Source organism: Apteryx rowi, unplaced genomic scaffold, assembly GCF_003343035.1.
Source record: "Apteryx rowi isolate R43461 unplaced genomic scaffold, aptRow1 scaffold_1410, whole genome shotgun sequence".
Taxonomy (NCBI): domain Eukaryota; kingdom Metazoa; phylum Chordata; class Aves; order Apterygiformes; family Apterygidae; genus Apteryx; species Apteryx rowi.
The window spans coordinates 8758-32750 of record NW_020447654.1 but is presented as its reverse complement, the minus strand read 5'-3'; the positions used below and the strand labels follow the sequence as shown (position 1 = coordinate 32750).

The 23993-nt window shown below is 43.4% G+C and overlaps 1 protein-coding gene across 1 annotated transcript; it reads left to right on the top strand.

Annotated features, from left to right (window-relative positions):
- Positions 1–20564: 20564 nt before the first annotated feature.
- Positions 20565–21500, top strand: LOC112962110 (olfactory receptor 4N5-like). The gene has a single exon (XM_026058013.1). The coding sequence runs from the start codon at positions 20565–20567 to the stop codon at positions 21498–21500; it is 936 nt and encodes a 311-aa protein (XP_025913798.1).
- The last annotated feature ends 2493 nt before the right edge of the window (positions 21501–23993 follow it).

The following is a 23993-nucleotide window of genomic DNA, read 5'->3' as shown; positions in this document are numbered from 1 at the left end:
TGCAGCAGTGAATTAGAGAATTAACAATTCAGGGTAGTCTACTGAAAAGGGATTGAGCCCTTGTTTGATTTTTCCCTAATGAGCTCATGAGATAAAGTTTGATTCACACAGTACATTGTCCTGTAAATTTGAGAGATCCAAACAAGCCGTGAGGAGGCAGAAATTGGCTTCACCACTTTTACAGGCCCAAGGATGCTGCCAAGTCACCTCAGGCAGCAAACATCTTTCCTACCTTGTCTGCACAGCCCAGTCCTTTTTCTGTTTGGCCTTGGGGACTGCAGGGTTTGCTGTCTTAGTGGGCACCTCCTTTCATCATTGCATTTCTATCTGCCATCTGTTTCAGCTGTCTCCATTACGACACAGGGCCTTTGCACACGAGGTTCTTTTCTCTTGCATATACAAGGTTTTACTGTGACATACTTGCTTTCTGCTCATGGTATGACAACTGAGATTCTGCAACCCAAATGTGATTGATCCTTTTGCCTCCGATAATTTGTCCATGTTTGAAGTGTCCTGCACTGACACCAGCTGGCTTTGGAACATGGACTGTATTTTAGTCATCAGCCACACTGCTCAGCTGCTTCACAGTGATGTTGCACCTTTCTGCAGCTATGGGGAGTCAGAAATGTTTCATCACTTGTGCTGCCCATCCTACTGCCCTGAGAGTCACTGTGGAAGTGCCCTGTTCTGTATTGCAGGGTGAGAGGAGGTACCTGTTTGGACAGCAGCCAAGTGGTGGCCTTACTGACCACTTTCATGTACCCTTTTCTGTGCTCTTTCACCTGTGTCCTCAGGAATAGGAATGTGAAGTTTTTGCCTGAGGACTGCAAAACTGTTCCCCCGGTGCTGATACAGTCATGTACAAAAGAAGAGGCTGATAGGCGCCACACAGGCAAGCGTGGGACTCAGGATAGTGCTGCCCATAGGAGAGGGGTTTGCTCTGGGGTGTTCCCCAAGAGTTTAGGAACACCTGGTGCAACACAGCCAGAGTGACCACACTATAGGATTGCTGCGGCCCTCCAGTGACCCCATGAGCGCTGAGCAAACCTAGTCAGCAAAGGGAAAGTGACACTGCGGACTCACACTGTAAGCATCTAGGTACTGGGTTATTTGTTGAACATCTGTACTGTTATCAGTTGACCATACTGTTGACCATCCTGATGGTATCCATACTGTTATCGACTGAGGCCATCTGTTCTATTGAGTAACTGTGGTCTGGCACTGTTTGACTGGATAATGAACTAAGCCTGGGAAGCATAAAAGAAAGTAAGCCACATACCTCTGTGTGGACTTGGCTGCACCATCAGCTGGCCTGCGGACCCGACAACCCACCCATTAGCGGGGACATCCCTGATGCCAGCTGCCAGGGAGAACCTGAATCATCTTGGTACAGCTCGAGCGTGGTGAGAACAATCTGGGGAAATCTATACTGGAGGGGTGGCCCATAAGGACAAGGAAAGGGTGAGAACAGTCATTGTACCGTGCATCCATGGCTTAACCATAGAGCTCTGATATGTGTATTCTATTTTTAGTTCTTTACTATACCTTTTAGCTTTGTTATACTTGTAGATTGTCTGGTGTTAATTGTTTAGTGTTGTCCAGTGTCCATCATAAGCATAGAACTGCTTAGCTCTAATAAATTCTTATACTTGACAAATGACGATCTCTCGAGTTCAGTGCAACTAACCCCGGAACCTGAAAGAATCCTGGATGCCCCTCTAGTGGCGTGTCACACAGGCAGGAAGCAAGGAAAGTGCTAGAGTCAATCTGCCAACTGGACAGACTGAATAAATAATGTAACAGTTATTTTGCTTCTGACAGTTAATGGAATTACGGAAAAATCCTAAAGCCTCGAGAATAATATATATATGACGCAATATCATATACATATAGACACATACACAATATCACATCAGGACGGATGTCAGAGATTGCATATGTGTACGTGGCACAACGGAAATTAACCATCTCTTTTGTGATTACATCCCTTTGGTCAAAATATCTTGCATTGGCATCAGCCTAACAGCTCTTGTGAACTTGTTCTTTGCCTCCATAATAGCCCTCTCTCCAACTGTGTTAGCCCTGACTGTCTTTCTATGTGTCATCTTCATCCTCCTGAGGATCCTTTCCACTCCTGGGAGACAAAAGACCTTTTGTACCTGTTCCTCCCGCCTCTTGGTGGTAACAATTTTCCATGGATCCTAATCATTGTAAGCATGCTGCCAAAGACCAACACCAACAACCCTGACCAAAATGGTCTGTCTTCTGCACAGTTGTGACTTCCCTGGTCAATTCATTAACCTACAGCCTGAGGAGGAGTAAGGTCCCAGAGATGCTGGGACCTCTTTAGCGAGAGGTTTCTGTGGGAGAAGCCTGGGCACAACTCTGATAAGATGCAGCACTGAGGTGGTTTCTGGAGAGATGAGTGACAGTTAATGACACTGCACCACTGCCTTGCAGCTGGAGGGTAGAGGAGTATTAGAGAAGGTGGTAGTAACAGAGCAGTGGAACAGGTTGCCCAGAGAGGTTGCGGAGTCTCCATCCTTGGAGATATTCAAAAGCTGTCTGGACAGGGTCCTGGGCAAYGTGCTGTAGGTGACCCTGCTTGAGCAGGGGGGTTGGACTAGATGATCTCCAGAGGTCCCTTCCAGCCCCAACCATTCTGTGATTGTGATCTTTAAAATTTGACAAGAAGAAAGCAAGAAAAAGTATTCTTTAATTAAAGATGGATAACAGGATCTTGGGAGCTATTTTGCATCTGCTGCAGTCATTAAGGACTGAACATCATTGCTAGAAGGAGCTTGAGTCAGATGAAATCTCTCCAAAGTAGGTGGGTGTCTTATCTCCTGCCTATTTTACCGAGGTTCCTCACCTTTATGGATCTGGGCTAGAGTCTCCTCAATTTCAGCGATTTTCCCAAGAAATTGGCTTCTTTGGAGTGCAGGCCCAAAGGAGGCAGAAAGGGATGTGCTACTTAGGTGAAAATAACTCTCCTGAGCAATTCAGGATGACAATTGCTGCTTTTCATATAAGGGAATTCTGGTGCCTCGTCTGCCAAAACTGTTAGATCCCCCTGACTACAGAGCATTGCTTCTCCTTGTATGTTGCAAGTCATGCTCTTTGTTCAGTTTTAATATTGAATTTCAGGATTGTAAACTAAGTTTTAATATTGTTTTGTTAGTTCTGTTATACAATTCACTCGTTGTTTTAAAAAAAAAACACATACAAACCTCTGAGAGTCATAGAAATATCCACTCTCATGAAGATGAGGGAGTGAGATCAGTTGAGTAACACTGAGGTCTCCTTCTGTTTCTGCAGTTCTTACATCTGCTGGCATTTGCAACATTCCTGCCAAGACATCGTTGGGTGTAAAACATCGAAGCCTTTAGCTGTTTCTCCTTGGATCTAGATTGCAATGAATTAACACAGAACAAAACTCTAGAAACAAGGAAAAAATTGAGGATGTAAGCATAGGTAGCATCCAGAATTTATGGCCTCTACTTTTGCCAAAGCCTTTCACATGAAAAAAGTGCTTGAAAACAGGCTTGTATTCAACCTATGAAGTAACAAACCTCACAAGCAATGGAGGGAAATGCATTCCTTCAGTTTCCCTTTTTTCTTTTTGGTAAGTCTGTAAAGAGCTTGTCTTGTGACTGAGTAAACTAAGCCCTTCTCTGCTTAGCATGCACAGATCTTATGACACGTTGCTTTATTGTGGCTGCAGATAAAACAGATGGCTAACCTCGGATGAGCTGAGATTGGTTTAGGATTTTCTAAACTTTTCCAATTCTCATTTTGTGTCCTTTTCGTTGCAAGAAAAGCTTAAAATCCCACAAGTATAAGGCTGATGAATGGTCAATAATAGGAACTTGCCCTTCCTTTTTACTGTTTACTTGATACTACTAATATAATTAATTTACTGCTTGGAGATCTTGAGAGATATTTGCGCATATTCAGGACATCCTGTGTTAGAAGGCAGGAGGGTGCTTTTCCTCTTTTAGAGCACCATGAGTATTTAAGAGATATCTTAATGAAAATAGCTCTGCTAACTGTTTGACCAACAACTGTACCAGGTGCAGAAGGAAAATGTTGCCAGCTTTGTTCTCTTGATCAGATACCTGACCATGCAGGGTCACTGGAGCATGGCTGCTCCAAAGAAATACTCTTGCCCTGTGCTGGTCCACGGAAGCAAACCACAGAATGAAGCAGGAAAGCACCAGGCAGTTTTGAGGGGTGTCAAACTCAGCAGTACCCTTTTAGGCAAACCAGTCTCATTTTAGGTCTCAGCTTTCGGTGCTAGAAATGTTTGTATTTCTGACAGTGAGCATGGAGCTCTTAGTGATTCATACCTTTTCTCTGGGTTGCCTCTCCTGCTTTTCCTGGCACTGCACCTCAGCAAATTCTGCCCCTGGCAGTTCCTTATCTGCAGACAGATGTAGCCACAGGCTGGCCAGCCCCTCTTCTTCCTCTTCCATGACTTCTAGCAGAGCTTGCTTCAGAGTTTTCCCAGTCAACACTTCCAGCATCAGCTTGACTTCCATGTCAAAGTCCAACACCCAGAGACGGGAGTCAGTGACAGAGAGAATGGACTCTGGATCATAGTCACTCTGAATGTCTTAGCAAGAAGAAAAGGAGGATGAAAAAAGCGTTTGCACTGATGGCAATGCTGAGAAGTATACATCATGGCCTCTTGTCAGCTAGGGTAGGAAGCGTGAACACAGCATGGGCAAAATGAAGAATGGGGTGAAATGAGCTTTAGCCTGTCTGATGGATCTATCCACACCACAGTCACACCACAGTCCCACCACAGCCACCTTTGTGGCCACCAGCGAGAGGCAGAGCAGTTAACTGGACTCTGCTCTGCTCACATCCTCATTCCTAACCCCTGCCAGGCTAGATTCTGTGTCTACAGTGGGGAAACTTTCTCAACATTGTAATTGCTAACTGAAAGAAGGACAACCACTGCTTATGGAGAAGCAAGCACATTCTGCCATTTTGCAATTTTTTACTTTTGGTGAGAAGACGAACATCTACATTTCTGCCTCAGTTTTGCATCAGATACTTGCTTCATATATGAGACATCTTGATACCGTGTTTRTGAACCTGACATACTTCTCCTTTTTCTGCTTCCACAACCATATCTCTTCCTGATTTTGTGAGGATGAAGACTGGAGAGGGTGGTTTATCCAGAAATGTGTCTGTCTGACACTCCATATCCACCCGTACAATGGCCCTACACTCTTCTGAATACACCTTTAGAAAGCAAAAGCAAGTGCACTGAAGTGACTGAAGTTAAAAAAAAAAAAAAAAAAAACTAAAACTTACACCAGTTTTCAGTGTAGGCTCTCTGATGCTGTAATGTCTGTTGCGCTAACTGGAAATTGTTTGAAAAACTACATTTAGGTCAGCTAATTTCAAGAGTCAGAGTCCAGACCATTAGGTTTCAGCTCCCCTTGAAGAGTAAACAGTTCTTGGCAGAGTTAACTGTGATAAGGCAAGTGCAAAAAACATTGCTGATAGCATACCTACTGACAACTATGTTTCCAGAAAGAATTTTTCTTCATCATACATTTCTCCTGAGAGGCAGTAGCAAAATAGAGAACATAGGATGTGTTGGGTTTAGAGAATGACCTATTTCCAGCTCTGCCAGAAATGGCTTTGAGGTAACAGCACCTTTCTAAAAGGATGCACATGATATACATGTGAGGGGCAGATATTTAACATTTGCAGTGAATTTTGTTTTGAGTGTTTTGTCACTTTGAAGTTTTGGAAAGTGTTCCAGGAGGAAAATACTGCAATAGCATCTGAGCACACAGAAACGTTCTGCATTTCCACAGTGGCATTCCAATAATAAAGAAATTGGACCAGCAGCCCCAGTCTGTGATGATCCTCAATCCACAGTCATACTGGTGGAGTTGTCTTCATGCACTGGTGACTCTTCAGCGAGGGGCTGAAAAGCCAAGCAATTTCCTTCCCAAATTTTTCAGTGCAGCTGTCAGTAAGGAACTTGACCAGCACCTTCACGTGCACACATAAAACCACTGATTGCAACCCAAGGTGCTAAAGACTTATTGAACAGCCTTTCTCACTCCCGACTCTTGTTTGTGTGCAGAAAGCTGTAGGCATATGGATGCTCTTACATGAAGCTCCTCCACAAGAGTTTAAGAGATAAGACAGCAAGGTACCTCTGAACAGAAATGCTCTGGTCTGCCCTGGAGGGTGTGGCTGGTTGGTAAATTCAACACACCTCATCATTCATCTCTTTCTGCATTTCCAGCAGGAGCATGTTGTCCCCTCTGAGACTCAGCATATTTTGCTCAATGCAGATGGCAAGATTGCTGGAATCCATCCTGCTGGTCAAAGAGTCTTGGATCATGTAGAGAAGAGAGAGTGGAGAAGAGAGAGCAACTGCTTGAGGGAGAAAAGATGTGCTCTAGGCAACCAGCCTAGGAATCACGAACAAAATGCAATATCACTTTGTGTTACTGCATGCTACTCCATGTTACTTCATGGCAGTGACCACTACTTTTTTCTTCGAGGAAGTTTCCGTTAAACTCACACACGTGACACTTCCTCTGCAAAGAGGAAAGCATAGACTTTTCTGCACAATGTAGCAGAAGTACCATTCAAAAATTCCCCAACAGTGGCTGAGGATAAGGTTAATTATAAGATCCGGGTTGACACCTGAGCATTACAGAAGCCCRTGCCTTCAAGTATATCAACAGCATTAACAAATGATATATTGTCAGGAGACATCACCGGAGGCTTTCCTAAGTCATGGTAAAGCCTGCGTTTATGTTGTGTAGCTTTCAAGATATTCCCAGACATCTTTTAAATCATAAAGAATGAAGCATGGTCATATTTCCCAAACTTCTGATTTCACTGCCTGCTTAAGTGATAGTTCGCTGTCTACAGCGGAGTGACTACCGTTATTAAGATAATGCAACCTCTCTCCTCTTAGGAGAGTCATTTTGTAGAGTACTCTCAAGAACTTAAGCACTCCGACTAAGGAAATGCTTTTCTGTGCCACTTTCCTCCTAAACCCAACCCCAAAGCAGCAGTAGCTAGCAGACAAAAGCAACAGGTTTTTAACTGAGACTGATAATTTTCAGGGAAGTCTCAGGCCTCTGCCAGTCTCTCCATAACAGTGGGACAGCTTGCAAAACTCTCAGTTCTTCCATTTTGTCCTGTTTGCTCAGTTTATCCAGAGCTAGCATCCAGTACTCTTACAGAACTGACAGGAGTTTTGAGGAGATATTTCGGAGAAAGTCCTGCAACACTGAGATCTTTAGATTAGGCTTTGGACATGCCCACTGAGAGCAAAGTGACTCTGGCTCGTAAAGAGGGATGTAAATGTCAGCTACCTGCTCTTGCAGGTACCCATCAACACTGACAGAACAGACGGCTTCATGGCTGTATGCCATATAAACCTCCATTAGTCTAACAATAGAATCTGGCTCTTCTTCGCCTTCTGTTAACTCAGTGGGCATCCCTGAGCAGGATGCTTAGGAAGAGAAGGAAGTGAATTTTCCATGGGCATGCCAGAAACCAGGATTGAGCAGGAGGAACAGAAAAGAAGATAGAAAAGAAAAATGCCAAACTTTTCTAAGCATGAAACACGGAGTTTGGCTTCGCTGTGGTTTTAGCTTGGTGTTCCCAGTTAAGTCATACCAAGTCACTGAAGGGGGCTCATGCAGGTTAGCAGGGAACCGTCACAGCTGAAAGTCAGAAGAATTCACCTTTCAGGTCACTTGCAGCAGATACACAGATTTGCTTTCCAAGTCAACATCCCATCCTTTTTTTCTAGGTCTTCCTTCAGCTCCCTGTGTGCTTTCTCGCTGGTAGCTTTTCTGAATATCCCCTCAGTTGATGGGGCACATTCAGTATAGCCAGAAGATCCTGCAGAAAACACAGGTAGGGTGGGAGAAAAATTTCTTCAGTGAAGATAGGCCCTGTGTCAGGTGAACCTTTCCTCAGAGATGGAAGCAACTTTGGACAGGGAGGCACTCTGCTTTCACTGGGTTAGGATATAGTTGCTCCAAGTAGATTATCTTGCAAGTAGCCAGATTTTTGCCCAGCCCAGACTTGTTTTGGACTGGTGAACTCCATTGACTTCCRTAGAATCAGTTCTGCTTCCTTCCAGAGGGAAACAAGGCACAGATCAAGCCTTGATGTTCGAATCCACATCCTCTAAAGTCAGGCTGAATGCCTAGCTGAAACTGCTCAAAAGGAAAAAAAAAAAAAAGCTTCTCTAATGGAAAAGGTAACTGCAGGGGAAACTGTCACAAGTTCCTTTTTAGCTAGAAGATAGTGTTTTGGTGTTTGTCAGTGCCAGTCAAGGATGAGCAAAACCCAGAAAAGACAGGAAGGTTATGGTGTTGAAAGACTCCTTTAAAGGACTTCCGTGAGAACACAAACATTCACACTAAGGACCAGGTCTGCTTCTCCTATCCCTGACTCTGGGTTTTCTCCCCACAAGCTTCCTTCCTGTCAGGGCCTGAGGGCGTTAACAGGACACAGTTGCCCTGACCTGCCTTACCTGGGCCCACACCAACACCTCCTGCTCATTGGGCAAGGACCCCATTTAAGCTCAGGTCTAGGACTTCAATCTCTGCCTGAGGCATATTATGCTGTAGGCATGCATGTCTCCAGTCCTGTCTCTGGTCCTGCCTCCTGGATGGACTTTGGATCTATGTTGCAGGGAGCTTGTATGCTGAAAAGACCCTTTTTATATATGTTGTAGATTGCCTCTAGTCCTGTCTTTGGCCCTGTTTTCCCGGATTTAATTCCCAAGAAAGGCTCACCTGAGGAGTGTGTACAGCCAGAATTCTTCAGCTTCCCACAAACTGCAGAAAAAATGAGAAAGCACATCAGGCCCTGCTGCTACTCATCCTTTGGGCAGAAACAGACACATTTCCATCCTGTTGGGAGAGCAACCACTGGCCCTGTCATGCCAATTCCAGCTGCACAACAACTCTGTTGTTCTGTGTGCTTCCTCTCTCTTCCCAAACTGACACAATGCCTACTGGCAGTTTTGAACATGATTAAAGTCATGGGTGATACAGTTCACCCTCTAAGAGGTGCTTGCAGAGAAGTTCTCTTGAGTCCTTACTGTTGCCTTGGCATGCCTATTTAAGTTGCACAACAACTCCTCTCTGCACTTCCTCCCAAGTTCTCTTGGGTCCCTACACTGGCCCTGCATGCCTATTCCAGCTGCACAAAAACTGTCCCTCTGCACTTCCTCCCTCTGCCTTACAGGCAGTTTTGCACAAGAAAGTTGACATGGGCAATATGGCTCACTCACCTGCAAGTCCTCGAAGAAAAGTTCTCTTCCTCCACTACTGTTGCCTGACATGCCTATTCCAGATAGAAAACAACTGTCCCTCTGCACTTCTTGCCTCTTCCCAAACAGACACCAGGCCTTCTGGCAGATTCACGCAAGAAGCGCAGTCCTATAGGAATGGTTCACCCTCCAACAAGTGCTTGCAGACAAGTTCTCTGGGCCCCCCCAAACCGGCCCTGCCATGCCTCTTCCAGCCCCACAACAACTACCTCTGTGTGCTTCTTCTCTCTGTCATGCACTGACAACATGGCTCCTGGCAGATTTGCACAGATTTTGTGATCCTGGGGAAATGGCTAAGGCACCAACAAATGCTCTCAGACAAGTTGTCTTGGGCCCCTCCACTTGCCCCGCCATGTGTATTCCAGCCCTATAACAACTCCGCCTCTGATCTTACTCTTGCTTCCAAAATTAACACCGTACCTACTTGCAAATGAACACAAGAAACGTGATCCTGGCAAACTGGCTCACCCAGTAATAAATGTTCACATACACATCGTGGTAGCAGACTATGCTGGCCCTGCACTGCCTATTTCAGCACAAAACTAATTGCCCTTCTGCACTCCCTCTCTCTACCCAAACTGATACCATTCCCACAGCATTTAACATGAGAAATGCATCAGGGGCAATGYGGCTCAGCCACCTAGAAGTTCTTGCAGACAGCCTCTCTTTGACYCCTACCATTCCCTTGGCATGCCTATTCCAGTTTCACAGCAACTGCCCCTCTGCACTTCTTCCCTCTCCACAAACTGGTATATTGCATTCTGGCAGGTTCCCACAAGAAACAGGAATGGGTGAAAAAGATCACTCACCAAAAAGTGCTACCTGACAAATTTTCCAGAACTCCCACTCTTGCCTTGGCAGGCTTCTTCAGCCCCACAATAACTGCCTATCTGCACTTCCTTGCTCTTCCCAAGCAGACACCAAGCCTGCTAACGAAATTCCCACAGGAAATGCAATGTGGGCAAAATGCCACAAACATCAAAAAGTGTTTGCAGACAAGTTTTCTTTGGCAACTACACTGGCCCTGCCATGCCTGTCACAGCCACAGAACAGATGACCCTCTTCGCTTTCTCTGTCTTCACAAACTGACACTATACCTATTAACAGCTGCCTACAAAAAGAGTCTTCCTGATTGAATGGATCAGCCATGAACATGTGCTCACAAACAAGTTCTCCGTGGCCCCTACTCTTTCCTTGGCATGCCTCTTTCAGTCCCACAGCAATTGCCCTCCCTGCCTCTTCCCAAAATGACACCATGCCTACAGACAGATTCACAGAAAAAAAATGCTGCAGTCTTGGCTCACCCACCAGTAAGTGCTCGCAGACAACTTCTGTTTGTCCACTGCCGTTGCATTGGCAAGTGTCTTCCAGCCAAACTGCCCCACTGCACTTCCTCCCTCTTGACAAACACACATCATGCTTATTAATGGGTTTTCACAAGAAATTCCACTCTGGTTAAATGGCTCACCCACCAAGAACTGCATGAAGACAAGTTCTCTTGGGGCCATGCCGTTGCCTTGGCATGCCTTTTCCAGCCCCGCAAAAACTGCCCTTCTGCGCTTCCACCATCTTCCCAAATGACACCATGCCTACTAACAGTTTCTCACAGGAAGCTCTACCCTGGTCAAACAGCTCACCTAACAAGGCTCCCAAGTAAGTTCTCTTCATCCACTACCATTGTGTCAGTGTGCCTCTTCCAGATCCACAACTACTGTCCGTCTGTGCCTCCTCCCTCTTCTCAAAATTACACCATGCCTACTAAAAGCTTTCCACACAAAGCACCAGCCTGGTGAAATGGCTATTCCATTGCCAGAAAAAATGCCCCTCTGTGATTCCTCCCTCTTCCCAAACACACACCATGCCTAATAACGGATTCCCACAAGAAGCACCACCCTGAAAAATGGCTCACCCACCAACAGGTGCTTGCAGACAAGTTCTCTTGCGCACCAAAGTTCCTTTTTCATGGCTATTCCATTGCTGAAAAAAGCTGCCCCTTTTCGCTTAGGCTCAGAAAACTGCCCCTCTGCGCTTACCTCCTCTTCTGAAAAAGACACCGTGCCTGCTGATGGATGCCCACAAGAAGCACCACCCTGGCTGAATGGCTCTCACCAACAAGGCCTCACAGAGATGTTCTCTTGGGCCCCTACTCTTGTCCTGGCATTCCTAGTCGAGTCCCACAATGACTGCCCCTCTGTGCTTCCTCACGCTTCCCCAAATGATGCCATGCCTACTAACAGATTCCCACAGGAAGCACCAATACTTTTTTCCCTACCTCTTATCCTGCTCACCACCTAGTCTGGCTTGATTACATACTGACATACACACCCACATAATATGCATGCACTTTGGTCTCTCCAAACCTGAATCTGTCACTCAAGGCTCACAGGCCCCTATGAGCCATGGCTCCTTCTCCAATGGTTGGCACTTACTTCTCTCACTCACTCCAATCTCTCCATTTGCTGCCACCACAGAGGAAGAGGCCCCTATAACTTGTTGTCCACACTCCAGTGGCTGGCACTTAGACCTCCACACACAGAAACACACGCATAATAAATGGTCCCCTCCCCCAGGAAAGCAGAAATGGGATTTCATAATAACAGGACAGACTGCAGCGATCAGGTGCAGGACATGGCCAGAGAAGCGTACTGACTAGCAGTCTAGACCAGTCTTTACACATGACCAGCCCTATTTATCCCTGTATCCCTCTATTTTCATATACTTGTTCCTCCTCAATCCACCTGATCCCTCCCTTTCCCCGCCTTTGGTCCTTCCCCTAAATATCCCATAATAAGTCTTGTACAGTCTCAGAATGCTTTTCCCAACATTCTGTATTGAGTCCCATACTCCTGTAGGCAGTAAGAGGATACAGGAATGTCTGTGTGCACTGCATAGCACTGAGAGAGGGGAATGTGTGTTACTACAGAATTGTGTGGATGAGCAGGCACAGAGAGATGTGGAATAAATACTGTGTTAGGGCCCATTCCAAACAAGTGAATGACAGCATATAGCACATGGCTGCCTTGTTTTTTTGTCCAGAAATTTTCCTGGAAAAGATATGAGCCTTTCCATGCCATTTAACCTCCATCTAAAATACACTTATCCTGAGACTGCAGAGCGCTTCTCAGTTCTTAAATCTGTATGCCCATGCTCTCAAATGTCTGTACTCTCTTAAATTCTTCATTTATCACCTCATTCGTATCRGGAAAAGTGTGAAAGAGGCCTTGGAAACATCTTTCAGTAATCAGAGATGGCAGACTTGTCTAATTACTCTCTGAAAATGTTTATGTCTTTCCTTTCTAGGCTAAGTAGATTAAATATCTAAAACTGAGCCAGGCAATACTGGGTGATACATGCTGGAGGAGGAGTTTCCTGTCTTTTACACTGCCTCCTTCATTAATTACTTTATATAAAGTTGGAGAAGGAAATAGGTGAAGGATGCACTGAGTATAGCTGTCAATTACACAGTATTTTCCAAAAATACCTGTGGAATGTGAAACATTAAGGTAGTGAAATAGAGAGCTTATGACAGACAAACAAACAACAGAAGGATTCGTGTTCATGATTCGGTAGTTCATAGATAATAACAATTTATTCATTTTTATTCCTATATTCTATTAAAATATGGTAAAAATGGGGATTGTGTTCTTGTAAATATCTTAATATTCAGTATAGGATTCAATCTACTTTGACTTAGATGTTTAAAAGTTAGTCATTTAAGGTGTCTCTACAGTCAAAGGGGAAAAAACAAAAACAAACCCCCAAAACACTTCCAGAAGATAATTCATCAAGCCTATCTTAATACATATGATAGGAGAGTAAGATTCATCTTCTGGAGGTGGCTTTCTCTCCCACATCTTGTGAAACCTTTCCACCATATGAAATATAACTAAGGAGTAGAGAAATGTACAACATCAGTTGTTTTAGCAGCAGGAGACCTAGATTCAGATACATCCTCCCAGTCTCTGTGACACCAAATTTAAGATAATAATTTCTTGATTTCCTTTCATAATCCATGGAGAGAGAGAGAGATGGGTTCTGCCACGTAATGATTCCTTTGATCAGATGATTATCATCAGCTTTTGCAGTTGTTCATCTCTCCATTGCCAGCTTCAGAGGAACACGGCATTCAAGCTTCTAAGTTAGGAGCCTTAATTAAGTCCCTCAGGAGAAGTGGCATGCATCTGGGTTCTAGAGACAAAAGCAAAGGATAGCAGAAGTTGAGCCTACTCACTGCTGGACACTAAACAAATGGATGAGATGCTTTTGCAAAAAAAAAAAACAAAAAACACCCAAATTATGTCATATATGAAACAAAAATTCCTTACTGAGAGCAAATAAGCAATGTGGTTGTAATTTTCAGCCCTTGTATTCTTCTCTCTCATGAGGTGAAAATCTGGAGCTTTAGGCATTTATTTTTCTGTCTAATAATAAACATTTTATTAATTTCACTTGTGTGCAATTAGAAATTCCATTAGCCGATATTGCAGTAAAGATAGACTCTTCTTCATATGCTATTTTCTGTTGCAATGTTCAGGACAGATGTTCTGCAAAGCCCACCTAGTAATAAAATTTTGAACTATTTTTTATCTTCTTGCTTTTTTAGGATTTTCTTTTTGTCGTGAGGTAGATGGAGAAGATAAACTGCACAACCTTGGTCATGTAGATGGAGAAGATAAACTGCAAAATCTTGGTCGTGTTCCTGATGATGCAAATGAAGATGACCCCTTAAATTGTCTAAGAGAGTCCTCCAACAGGTAACATACTTGCTAACATGCTTCTTCTTATAGACAAAAGTGAGATTCCTCTCACTTAATTTCAGAGATACAAGTTTTCTCCAAGACTGAAGTATTTGTGTAGGATTCTGCTATAATCAGGAGAGAAAAACTGACACCATTAAAGAGTATTCTACATTGTCTCTCCAGGACAACCATGTAAGGATGCAGTGAATCACCTTATGAGACTGCCTTTTCTCCTCCGTGAACTGTGCAGTGAACTTAAATGACTGAGAGTAGTCTTCTCAGAGATAGATCGCTAAAATTAAGCAAGAGAAATCTCAACAAAAAACATCAGAAGGAAGCAAAAATACTCCAAGGCACATTTTCCATTTTTCCTGTCCATGAGCCAAACAAAGACATTTCCGAACAATTTTTTATAAGATTATTTCCTTGGAAGAGAGAAGAAGGAAGTTCAGTCTTGCTCTGAGTCTGTGTATGTTTGGAGCTTCCATGTAATACTAAAACTGCAGAATTAAATGATCTTGTGACAATGAAGACAGTGAAAGTAAGTGAAAGGAAAGGCAAAAGGAATTGCAAAATTTTACCATAAGGCTGTTAAATGTTAGGTTGTTTAATGCTTACTAGACATGGATTGATCAAGAAAGGAAGACTTGTGTTCTCAATGGCTTTTTAAATTTCCCTGTTTGCATTGCACTGTCAGAAATGAAGATTTTCTTTTTTTTTGGTCCTCTTTTTTTTCAAAATTTTGTTCATCCTATGACATTTTAAATTGTTGTGTTTAGCAAGTAAAACAGCTAAGAGCATTTTTCTCAGAGAAATCTCTCTATTAATTAATTTATTAATTAATTTATTTTTCTAAATAAAGAAATTCAGGATGGGATTAATCCTATAGATTAGGACACTTTAATTTAGATGCACTAATTTTGGATGACCTAGGATAGCTCACCTGGCCACCAGCAGCTGCTCCAGAAATCATAAAATCTCCAATAGGACCTGTGCCATACCTTTCAAATCTGCATGGATATATCCCAGTGTCTCTAAAATGGCACTGGACATCCATATTTAGGAACAGAATTCCACCCTATTCACTGAGTTGTTCAGTGTAGCAGAAAAGGCGGGATTTCCACAGAAGTTGGGGTTGGGACACATGTCACTTCTTATCTTGCGTAAAAGTTGTCCCCATACTACTCCCCTAACTATCTTTATGGTCTCAGCTAGACTCGCCCCAGTCTTTCTTGTCCTGGGGGGCTTGAAACCAGACACAGTACTTCAGATGGGGTCTCACAAAGGCTGAATGGAGAGGAAGAATCACTTCAGGTGCCCTTAAGGCTACACTCTTACTAATATAGTCCTTTTCTATTCATCTTGTTGTTCGAAAAGACCCTCCCGCTACCCCATCCTTCCCGCAAAGCTGCCTAAATGAGTAGCCTAAACGTAGACATCTTAACTTAGATCTGATGAAATCTTCTTTCTCCCTYGGTATTGTCAGATGAACTATATCGTATTTTTGATTTTGGATTATTCTGTTTCTTCATGACACCAGTGTTTCATTCACTGTTCTCCCCAGGGCCACCTTTCCTCTTTGTTTCTTAAACTGTATAAGAGGGGGTTGAGCAAAGAATTTAGTAGAAAGCAGAGAAGATTGTGCTGCAGTCTTTCTGTGCCTCAGTTCGTGGAAAACTGTAAATAATGAGTGCTGCTCAATACAAGATGGATAACTCATTGAGGTGAGAAGACACGTGGAAAGGCTTTTTTCTCCCCTTGAGTGGAAGAGATCTTCAGGATATTTGTTCCAATAAAAAATATAGATTGTCAAGGTGAAAAGGAAGTGAACAAGAAAGCTTCTACAGGCCATCGAAGAATCTGTAAGTCCCTCTCTCCAGCTACCACTACAGGGAAGTTTTATCACTGGAAAAGAATCAAAGAAAATAGTCAGTTTCTGTGGGGCACAAGAAGCGAAGTTTTTAGTAGAGTGTTAGAAAGACACATGCCCATGGTGAAGGAATTAGCTGCAGACAGATTTTGTGGTTGATTATTGTTGCATAATGCAATGGCTTTCAAAGAGCTAAATGATAATCGTAAGTCATCACTGCTAGGATCTAACACCATGCTTGTGAAACAGTAAGTAATATGGTAGTAAACACTTGTTGACTGACGTATTATTACTCCCAGTCAAAAAACTGACCAGCATCCTGTATAGGATGTTGAGGTGCAGCAGATCTTCAATCAAGACAAATTCTCATGGATAAAGGGCATGGGAGTGTATAGATGCACACAAATGGCAGAATAATGAGGATGTTCTCAGTCATAGTCACAATAAAAACAGTTTCTAACTGTCAGTAGAAACAGATGGAAGAGTCAACAACTTATAGAGATTCATAAATCTCAGGAAAATGAATCTGTGATGGATTTTTGATTTGGAATCTGCCATGATCTTGCAATGAAGGAAAATATTCTGTAATTGGTCAAACATGTTACATGKAATGTACTCCTTCAACTGAGATAAATGATTGAAAATCTACTGAAGTAAATTTAATAGTGCTAATTTGTTCTTAGCAGGGAGCTGGTACGCAGTTATCAAGGGATTTTTCTTTGTTTGTTTGTTTTTTTGTTTTTCAGAACTCACATATGCCACTCCTAAACTTTTTGTCTGAAAATGAAATACTGTAAGATATTTTCATTGAGTGTGGACTCTAGATATCTGTAATCAGAAATGAAGAGTTAGTCTCTTCACATGATGTCCAGTGCCACATCCAGTGCCACATCCAGTATCACATCAGTCAAAAGTAGTGAGGGTTTTTTTTTTTAAAGCTTTTTTTTTTTTTCCTACTGGAAACAATGAAGAACTTTAAATGTATCCTGGCGGGAGCTACTTGAAAATTTTCCCGAGAGAGTTTTCCATCTAAAGCCTCAAGATAATTTCTTCTGCCTCACTCTAAAAGATAAAATCCGAAACGTAGAAACCTATGTCTAAGCTAGGAACCTGAGATGTCCTTTATAATCAATGGAAAGAAATTCCTTCTTATGGAGTGCAAATCGAGTGGTTTGTTTTAAATGTCCACCACGGAGGAGGGGATTTACGCCCTTAATTTGCCTATTACTTTTTTTTCTTTTTAACTATAAAGTGATGTAAACTAGATGAGGTTCAGACATTATGTTGTAGACATGTACATATAACTAGCTGAATGTGGCAACCTCTTCAGAATGGAATGCTTCTCATTCTAAAGTAGATCRTAACAATATTTCAAGTGAGTGAATCCTTCAGCTTCTCAAATCTTTTCATAAATGTTACTTCAGTTCTTGTAGGACACAGTTCACCTAACATAGATATTTATGAAGTAGACATTTGTATTTAAGCTAGTCATCAAGGTCTCTTTATATTCAACAGGGATGAAACAGCACTTCTATAGTACAGCTTTTTCTCATCCACATGTGAAGCTCTACATTTATTCAAGAAAAAAACTTATACATTTCCACAGTTTTTTAGAAGATATAAATAACTGCAACTTTTTTTCAGTATTTCTACAGATGCTTTATTGTTTGTAAGTCAATTASACTCAAAATCAGTTAATCTAAAACAGGGCCAAGAAAAACATTTACAGAAATTATAAATGAACACTTGATTAATGAGGAGTCATTTGGCAAAGCATTGATTAAACCACACAATCTCCATGTTTACCTATTTTGCAAAACATCTTTGAATTCACTCTCAGAGCATTTCAACTTCAAAGCTACTTAAATTATAACTTAGGAAAAGACAGTTTGTTGCTAAAGTTTATAGTTCAATGTYTAGATGGTGTTGTTTAGGAGAATGTCATGGAGAACCAAAGCAGTCTGACAGAATTCATTCTCATCAATCCTATTTATTTCCGTTGATTTTACTTGGAATCTAGATGACTACATTAGAATCAGACAGCTTTAAAATTTTGAAATTGAGAGAGATGAATTCCCAAGCTGAATTTGTTTTTTTTTTTAGAATATAGGATTAAATAATTGGTCCTATATATCCTCTCATCTGTGGATGCATTCAGTTTATTGTGCATGTTACTATTTTTTTGCTGTAATGGGGGGAAATGGGGAGTTTGAGACACATCAGACCCAGTTGCAATAGACATTCCTAGTGAAAAAAAAGCTGGGCTTTTTCAGATGGCTGACTTTGCATGAGATGTACAGGTGAYAGAGGAGCCAACAAAGAGAGATGCTCTGCTGGATATCATACTTAAGAACAAGGAAGAACTTGTTGAGGATGTGAAGGTYGGGGGCAACGTTGGCTGCAGTGACCATGCGATGGTGGAGTTCAGGATCCTGAGAGAGGCAGCAGGGCAAAGAACAGGATCACAAGCTGGGACTTCAGGAGAGCAGACTTTGGCCTCTTCAGCGACTTGCTTGGAAGAATCCCAGGGGACAGTGTCCTAGAAGGAAGAGGGGTCCCAGAAAGTGGGTTGAAAGTGGTCCAAGAAAGTGGCCAAGGCCCATTTGAAGTTAAATCTGGCAGGGGATGTCAAGGACAACAAGAAGGGGTTCTATAAATACATCAGTAACAAAAGGAAGACTAGGAGAAATGTGGGCCCATTGCTGAATGGGGTGGGTGCCCTGGTGACAAAGGACACAGAGAAGGCTGAAGTACTGAATGCCTTCTTTGCCTCAGCTTTTACTGGTAAGACTGGCCCTCAGGAATCCCAGGCCCTGGAGACCAGGGAGAAAGTCTGGAGAAAGGAAGACTTTCCCTTGGTCGAGGAGGATCGGGTTAGGGACCATCTAAGCAAACTGGACATACACAAGTCCATGGGCCCTGATGGGACACACCCATGAGGGATGAGGGAGCTGGCTGGTGTCATTGCAAGGCCACTCTCAATCATCTTTGAAAGGTCACAGGGAACAGGAGAGCTGCAGGAGAGCAGGAGAGGACTGGAAGAAAGCCAATGTCACTCCCAATGTCTTCAAAAAGGGCAAGGAGGACGACCCAGGGAACTACAGGCCAGTCAGTCTCACCTTGATCCCTGGGAAGGTGGTGGAGCAGCTTGTCCTGGATCTCATTTCCAAGCACATGAAGGACAAGAAGGTGATCAGGAGTGGTCAGCATGGATTAACAAAGAGGAAATCATGTTTAACCAACCTGACGGTCTCCTGGGATGGAATGAATGGCTGCGTAGATGAGGGGAGAGCAGTGGATGTTGTCTCCCTTGACTTCAACAAGGTTTTCAACACTGTCTCCCATAACATCCTCATAGGCAAGCTCAGGAAGTGCAGGCTAGATGGGTAGTCAGTGAGGTGGATTGAGAAGTGGCTGAACGGCAGCACTCTGAGGGTTGTGATCGGTGGCGCAAAGTCTAGTTGGAGGCCAGTAATTAGCCGTGTCCCCCAGGGGTCAGTACTGGGTCCAGTCCTGTTCAACTTATTCACTGATGACCTGGAAGATGGGACAGAGTGCACTGCCAGCATGTGTACTGATGATGCAAAACTGGGAGGAGTGGCTGATACCCCAGAAGGCTGTGCTGCCATTCAGAGGGACCTGGACAGGCTGGAGAGACAGGCAGAAGGGAACTTCATGAAGTTCAATAAAGGGAAGTGCAGAGTCCTGCACCTAGGGAGGAATACTCCCAGGCACCAGGACAGGCTGGCAGCTGGCTTGCTGGAAAGCAGCTCTGCGGAGAAGGACCTGGGGGTCCTGGTGGACACCAAGTTAAGCATGAGCCAGCAGTGTGCCCTTGTGGCCAAGAAGACCAATGGTATCCTGGGGTGCATTAGGAAGAGCATTGCCAGCAGGTCGAGGGAGGTGATCCTTCCCCTCTACTCAGCCCTGGTGAGGCCACATCTGGAGTCCTGTGTCCAGTACTGGGCTCCCCAGGACAAGAGAGACATGGAGCTACTAGAGTGAGTCCAGCGGAGGGCTACAAAGATGATTAGGGGACTGGAGCATCTCTCCTATGAGGAAAGGCTAAARGAGCTGGGCCTGTTCAGCCTGGGGAAGAGAAGGCTCAGGGGGGGAAATCTTATCAACGTGTATAAATATTTGAAGGGAAGGTGTAAAGAGGGCAGGGCCAGACTCTTTTCAGTTGGTGCCCAGTGACAGGATGAGAGGCAATGGGCACAAACTGAAACACAGGAAGTTCCATCTGAACATAAGGAAAAGCTTGTTTACTGTGAGGATGACTGAGCACTGGAACAGGTTTCCCAGAGAGGCTGTGGCATCTCCATCCTTGGAGATATTGAAAAGCCGTGTCGACATGGTCCTGGGCAACCTGCTGTAGGTGACCCTGCTTGAGCAGAGGGTTTGGACTAGATGATCTCTACAGGTCCCTTCTATCTTCAACCATTCTGTGAGATAAGAACCTAGAATAGTTTACACCTCCTCTTGACTGTAAAAGAAGCTATTTGTGAATTGCTCATATATAGAAATCTGCATTTTAAATGTCTAAAATTTGATAGATATATCCCATTCATACTTATTCCAATTTCTGTTTATAGGGATGTTCATAAATGGGATGGAAATTGAAAACAAGACAGAAGTAACAGAATTTGTCCTCCTGGGATTGTCCCAGACTCATGAAGTGCAACTCTTCCTCTTTTTCCTCTTCCTCCTTTTCTATGTCATTGTCCTTCCAGGAAACATCCTCATCATTCTCACAGTCAGGGGAGATCCACAGCTAGACTCCCCTATGTACTTTTTCCTAGCTAACCTGGCTTTCCTGGATATCTGTTACTGCTTCATTACCCCACCTAAGATGCTGGCTGACTTCTTCTCACAACGCAAGACCATCTCCTCTAGAAGCTGCATAGCACAGCTCTTCTTCCTCCACTTCCTGGGAGGAGCTGAGATCTTCCTGCTCATAGCTATGGCCTTTGACAGATATGTGGCTATCTGTAAGCCTCTTCATTATGCGACCTTAATGAGGAAAATGGTCTGTTGGATCTTGGTGTTGGCTGCGTGGGCTGGAGGATTCACACATTCACTCATACAAGTTGCATTTGTTGTCCGTCTTCCCTTCTGCGGCCCCAATGAACTCGACAATTTCTTTTGTGATGTTACACAGGTGATTAAGTTAGCTTGCACCAACACTTATGTACTAGAGTTTATCGTGCTTGTCAACAGTGGCCTAGTCGTCTTGATATGTTTCATTCTTCTGCTCCTTTCCTATGGTGTCCTACTATTCCGTCTGAAAACAGGCATCTCCAGAGGGAAGAGAAAAGCAGTATCTACCTGCATCACCCACATCATTATTGTCTTTGTTATGTTTGGGCCAGCTATGTACATATACTGCCGACCTTTCCATAGCCTGCCRCTGGACAAGGTGGTGGCTGTGTTCCACACAGTGGTTTTTCCCCTCATAAACCCTATGATCTATACTCTGAGGAACAGGGAGATCCTCAGTGCAATGAAGCAGTGGTTGGCACGATGCTGCCTGGGGGGAGGGAACTAGAAAGAAATTGCATTCACAAAGTACAAAATTATAGTATTTTGGAACAGTTTTCAAGTTAGATTATGGTTATGAATGGTCTGGAATATTTGTGTACAATTAATTTGATGGACTATCCCTCCAATATATACAAAATCATTAATATATTAGTAATGCCTTTGAAAGAACTGCAAAAATCTTTATTACATAAAGACAAATATTAGATGTCATTGCCTGGCTTTGTAAGGACTAAATATTCCCAGTGCAGTGAGTGACAATATGCATGAAGTAACTGAACAGTATGTGTACAGATGTCTGTTCATAATTCAGTAACACCCTTGGAGTAAATAGCAACTTATTTTACGAGCCGCACAGAAATGCAGAGCTAGCTCTGGTACAAGTGCAAATAAAATTATCTGTAGAGCAATTTAGTTGTACCTGTGACTCATTATGTCATGACCAAGTAATAAGTGTGCCACTTACTAAAGAGTTTTCCTGGAAGTTTTGCCAAAATATTTACATTATGTTTTGTATTGAGTATCTCATTAGTAATTAGTAAAATTAGGTACGATTATTCTTACTCCTCTTTTGGATAGGTCAGATCTGCTCAAAAGCTTCAGCGTTTCCTGCCTCTCTGCTAGAAATGTAGGCAGTTGCTTTGGAAAGAGTGGTACAGTAGGCAAGTAAGATTTCAGTGCTGGCTACGTACCCCCCTCAAATCTGTGCTTAATTTTAGTTCACATATTCAGAGGATGAGACTTTCAGAGATGAGAAGCAAGAGGGAATCTAGACCAAGGATGAAATGACCTAAAATACTGAGAATGGGACTAATCTGTGGAGGTCTGCAGTGTAGGCACCTGTATCTGAGCTAGTTTTCTAGGGTAGGACGACTGCATTTCTGGAATAGCTTTCTCTTTGCTGTCTATAGAACAGGCCTGCAAGGCTGAGTTAGACAAACTGTCTACATTTTAAGCATCTGAATTTTGGTGATAGGAATCCCATCTTTGGTGTATACACAGCTGCAGAACCTTTGTTAGTAAAAAGGCTATAATGTTCCTTACCTGCACTGAGCTGCTACATGGGAGTCAACAGTTTAAAATGCATTTAATGGTCATAAGAACTTTTGTCTCAGTTCCCTGAAATTCCTATTATTTCACCCATTTCCTGGCAAGTAGGTTATTTTACAGCAATAAAGGACTTGAGATTACCAGCCTTCTTAACAGTGAGTGGTCCTTGAATTGAGGATGCCATGCTATTATTAGGTACCTTACAACCTAGTTAAAGATGGCAGAGCCATACCTAGGGTTAGCTGAGGGGCAAGGAACTTCATCTGACAGCAGCATAGTACTTCTTTAATGGAACATCAGGACCTGATCAAGATGATACTCACTTTTACTTGAATCAAGAACACTGAACAAACTTCAGACTCCAGCTCATCATGAAGGCGAGATTCATTTAACTTATCTTAATTGCCCAGCTGTGGAGAAGATGAATTACAGGCTAGAAGTTTCTTTCCACTGAGCACGAGGACTAAACAGAAATTAGTCATGTTTGTCTTGTCTGAGATCTGCTCCAAAGGCTGATCCCTCTTCTCTTTGGCGAGCTCACGGCTGTGTTGCTCATGGAACATAACCATTTGCAGACTACAGTGCTCTGGGCACAATTCATGCCTCCCTTTGCCTTTACCTCCATGCCTGCTCACCCCAAATCCCTCTGATTTCCTGTGCACGTTGCGCGTAACACTTGCCTTCCCCACTCATCCACATTACCACACACATTACCAGTTCTCGTCACACAGCTTTTTACTGTGTTTGTTTATGGAACTTCAGTATTTGGGGAAGGATATGGGACTGTGACAAGCTGATATAGACACAATGTCTCCAGCACTGTGATGTAGACACTTAGCTCTGAAGAGGCAAGAAATACTCAGGGATGGTGTTGGGGCTTGCTCTTGAATTGAAAGGAGATGAGATTGCTAGTACCCTGATATTAAGCCTAGAAGTCCCTTAGAAGGGTGGAGGTTTGTAATGAAGATATCTTTCCTGATCAGCAGGAGGTGGAAATTTGTGGAGTGGCATTTTGGCACCTCAGAGATCCTTGTCTCTGCTGGCTTGCTTCTGAGCTCTTAGAGGGAGGAGTAGGACTTTTTTTCACACAGAATCACAGAATCACTTAATGGTTGAGGTTGGAAGGGACCTTGGGAGATCATCTAGTCCAACCCCCCTGCTCAAGCAGAGTCACCTAGAGCACATTGCACAGGATTGTGTCCAGGCAGGTTTTGAAAATCTCCAGAGAAGGAGACTCCACAACCTCTCTGGGCAACCTGTTCCAGTGCTCTGTCACACTCACAGTAAAGAAGTTTTTTCTCATGTTCAGATGGAACTTCCTGTGTTTCAGTTTGTGCCCGTTGCCTTGCGTCCTGTCGCTGGGCACCACTGAGAAGAGTCTGGTCCCATCCTCTCGACACCCTCCCTTCAGATACTTGTACATGTTGATAAGATCTCCTCTCAGCCTTCT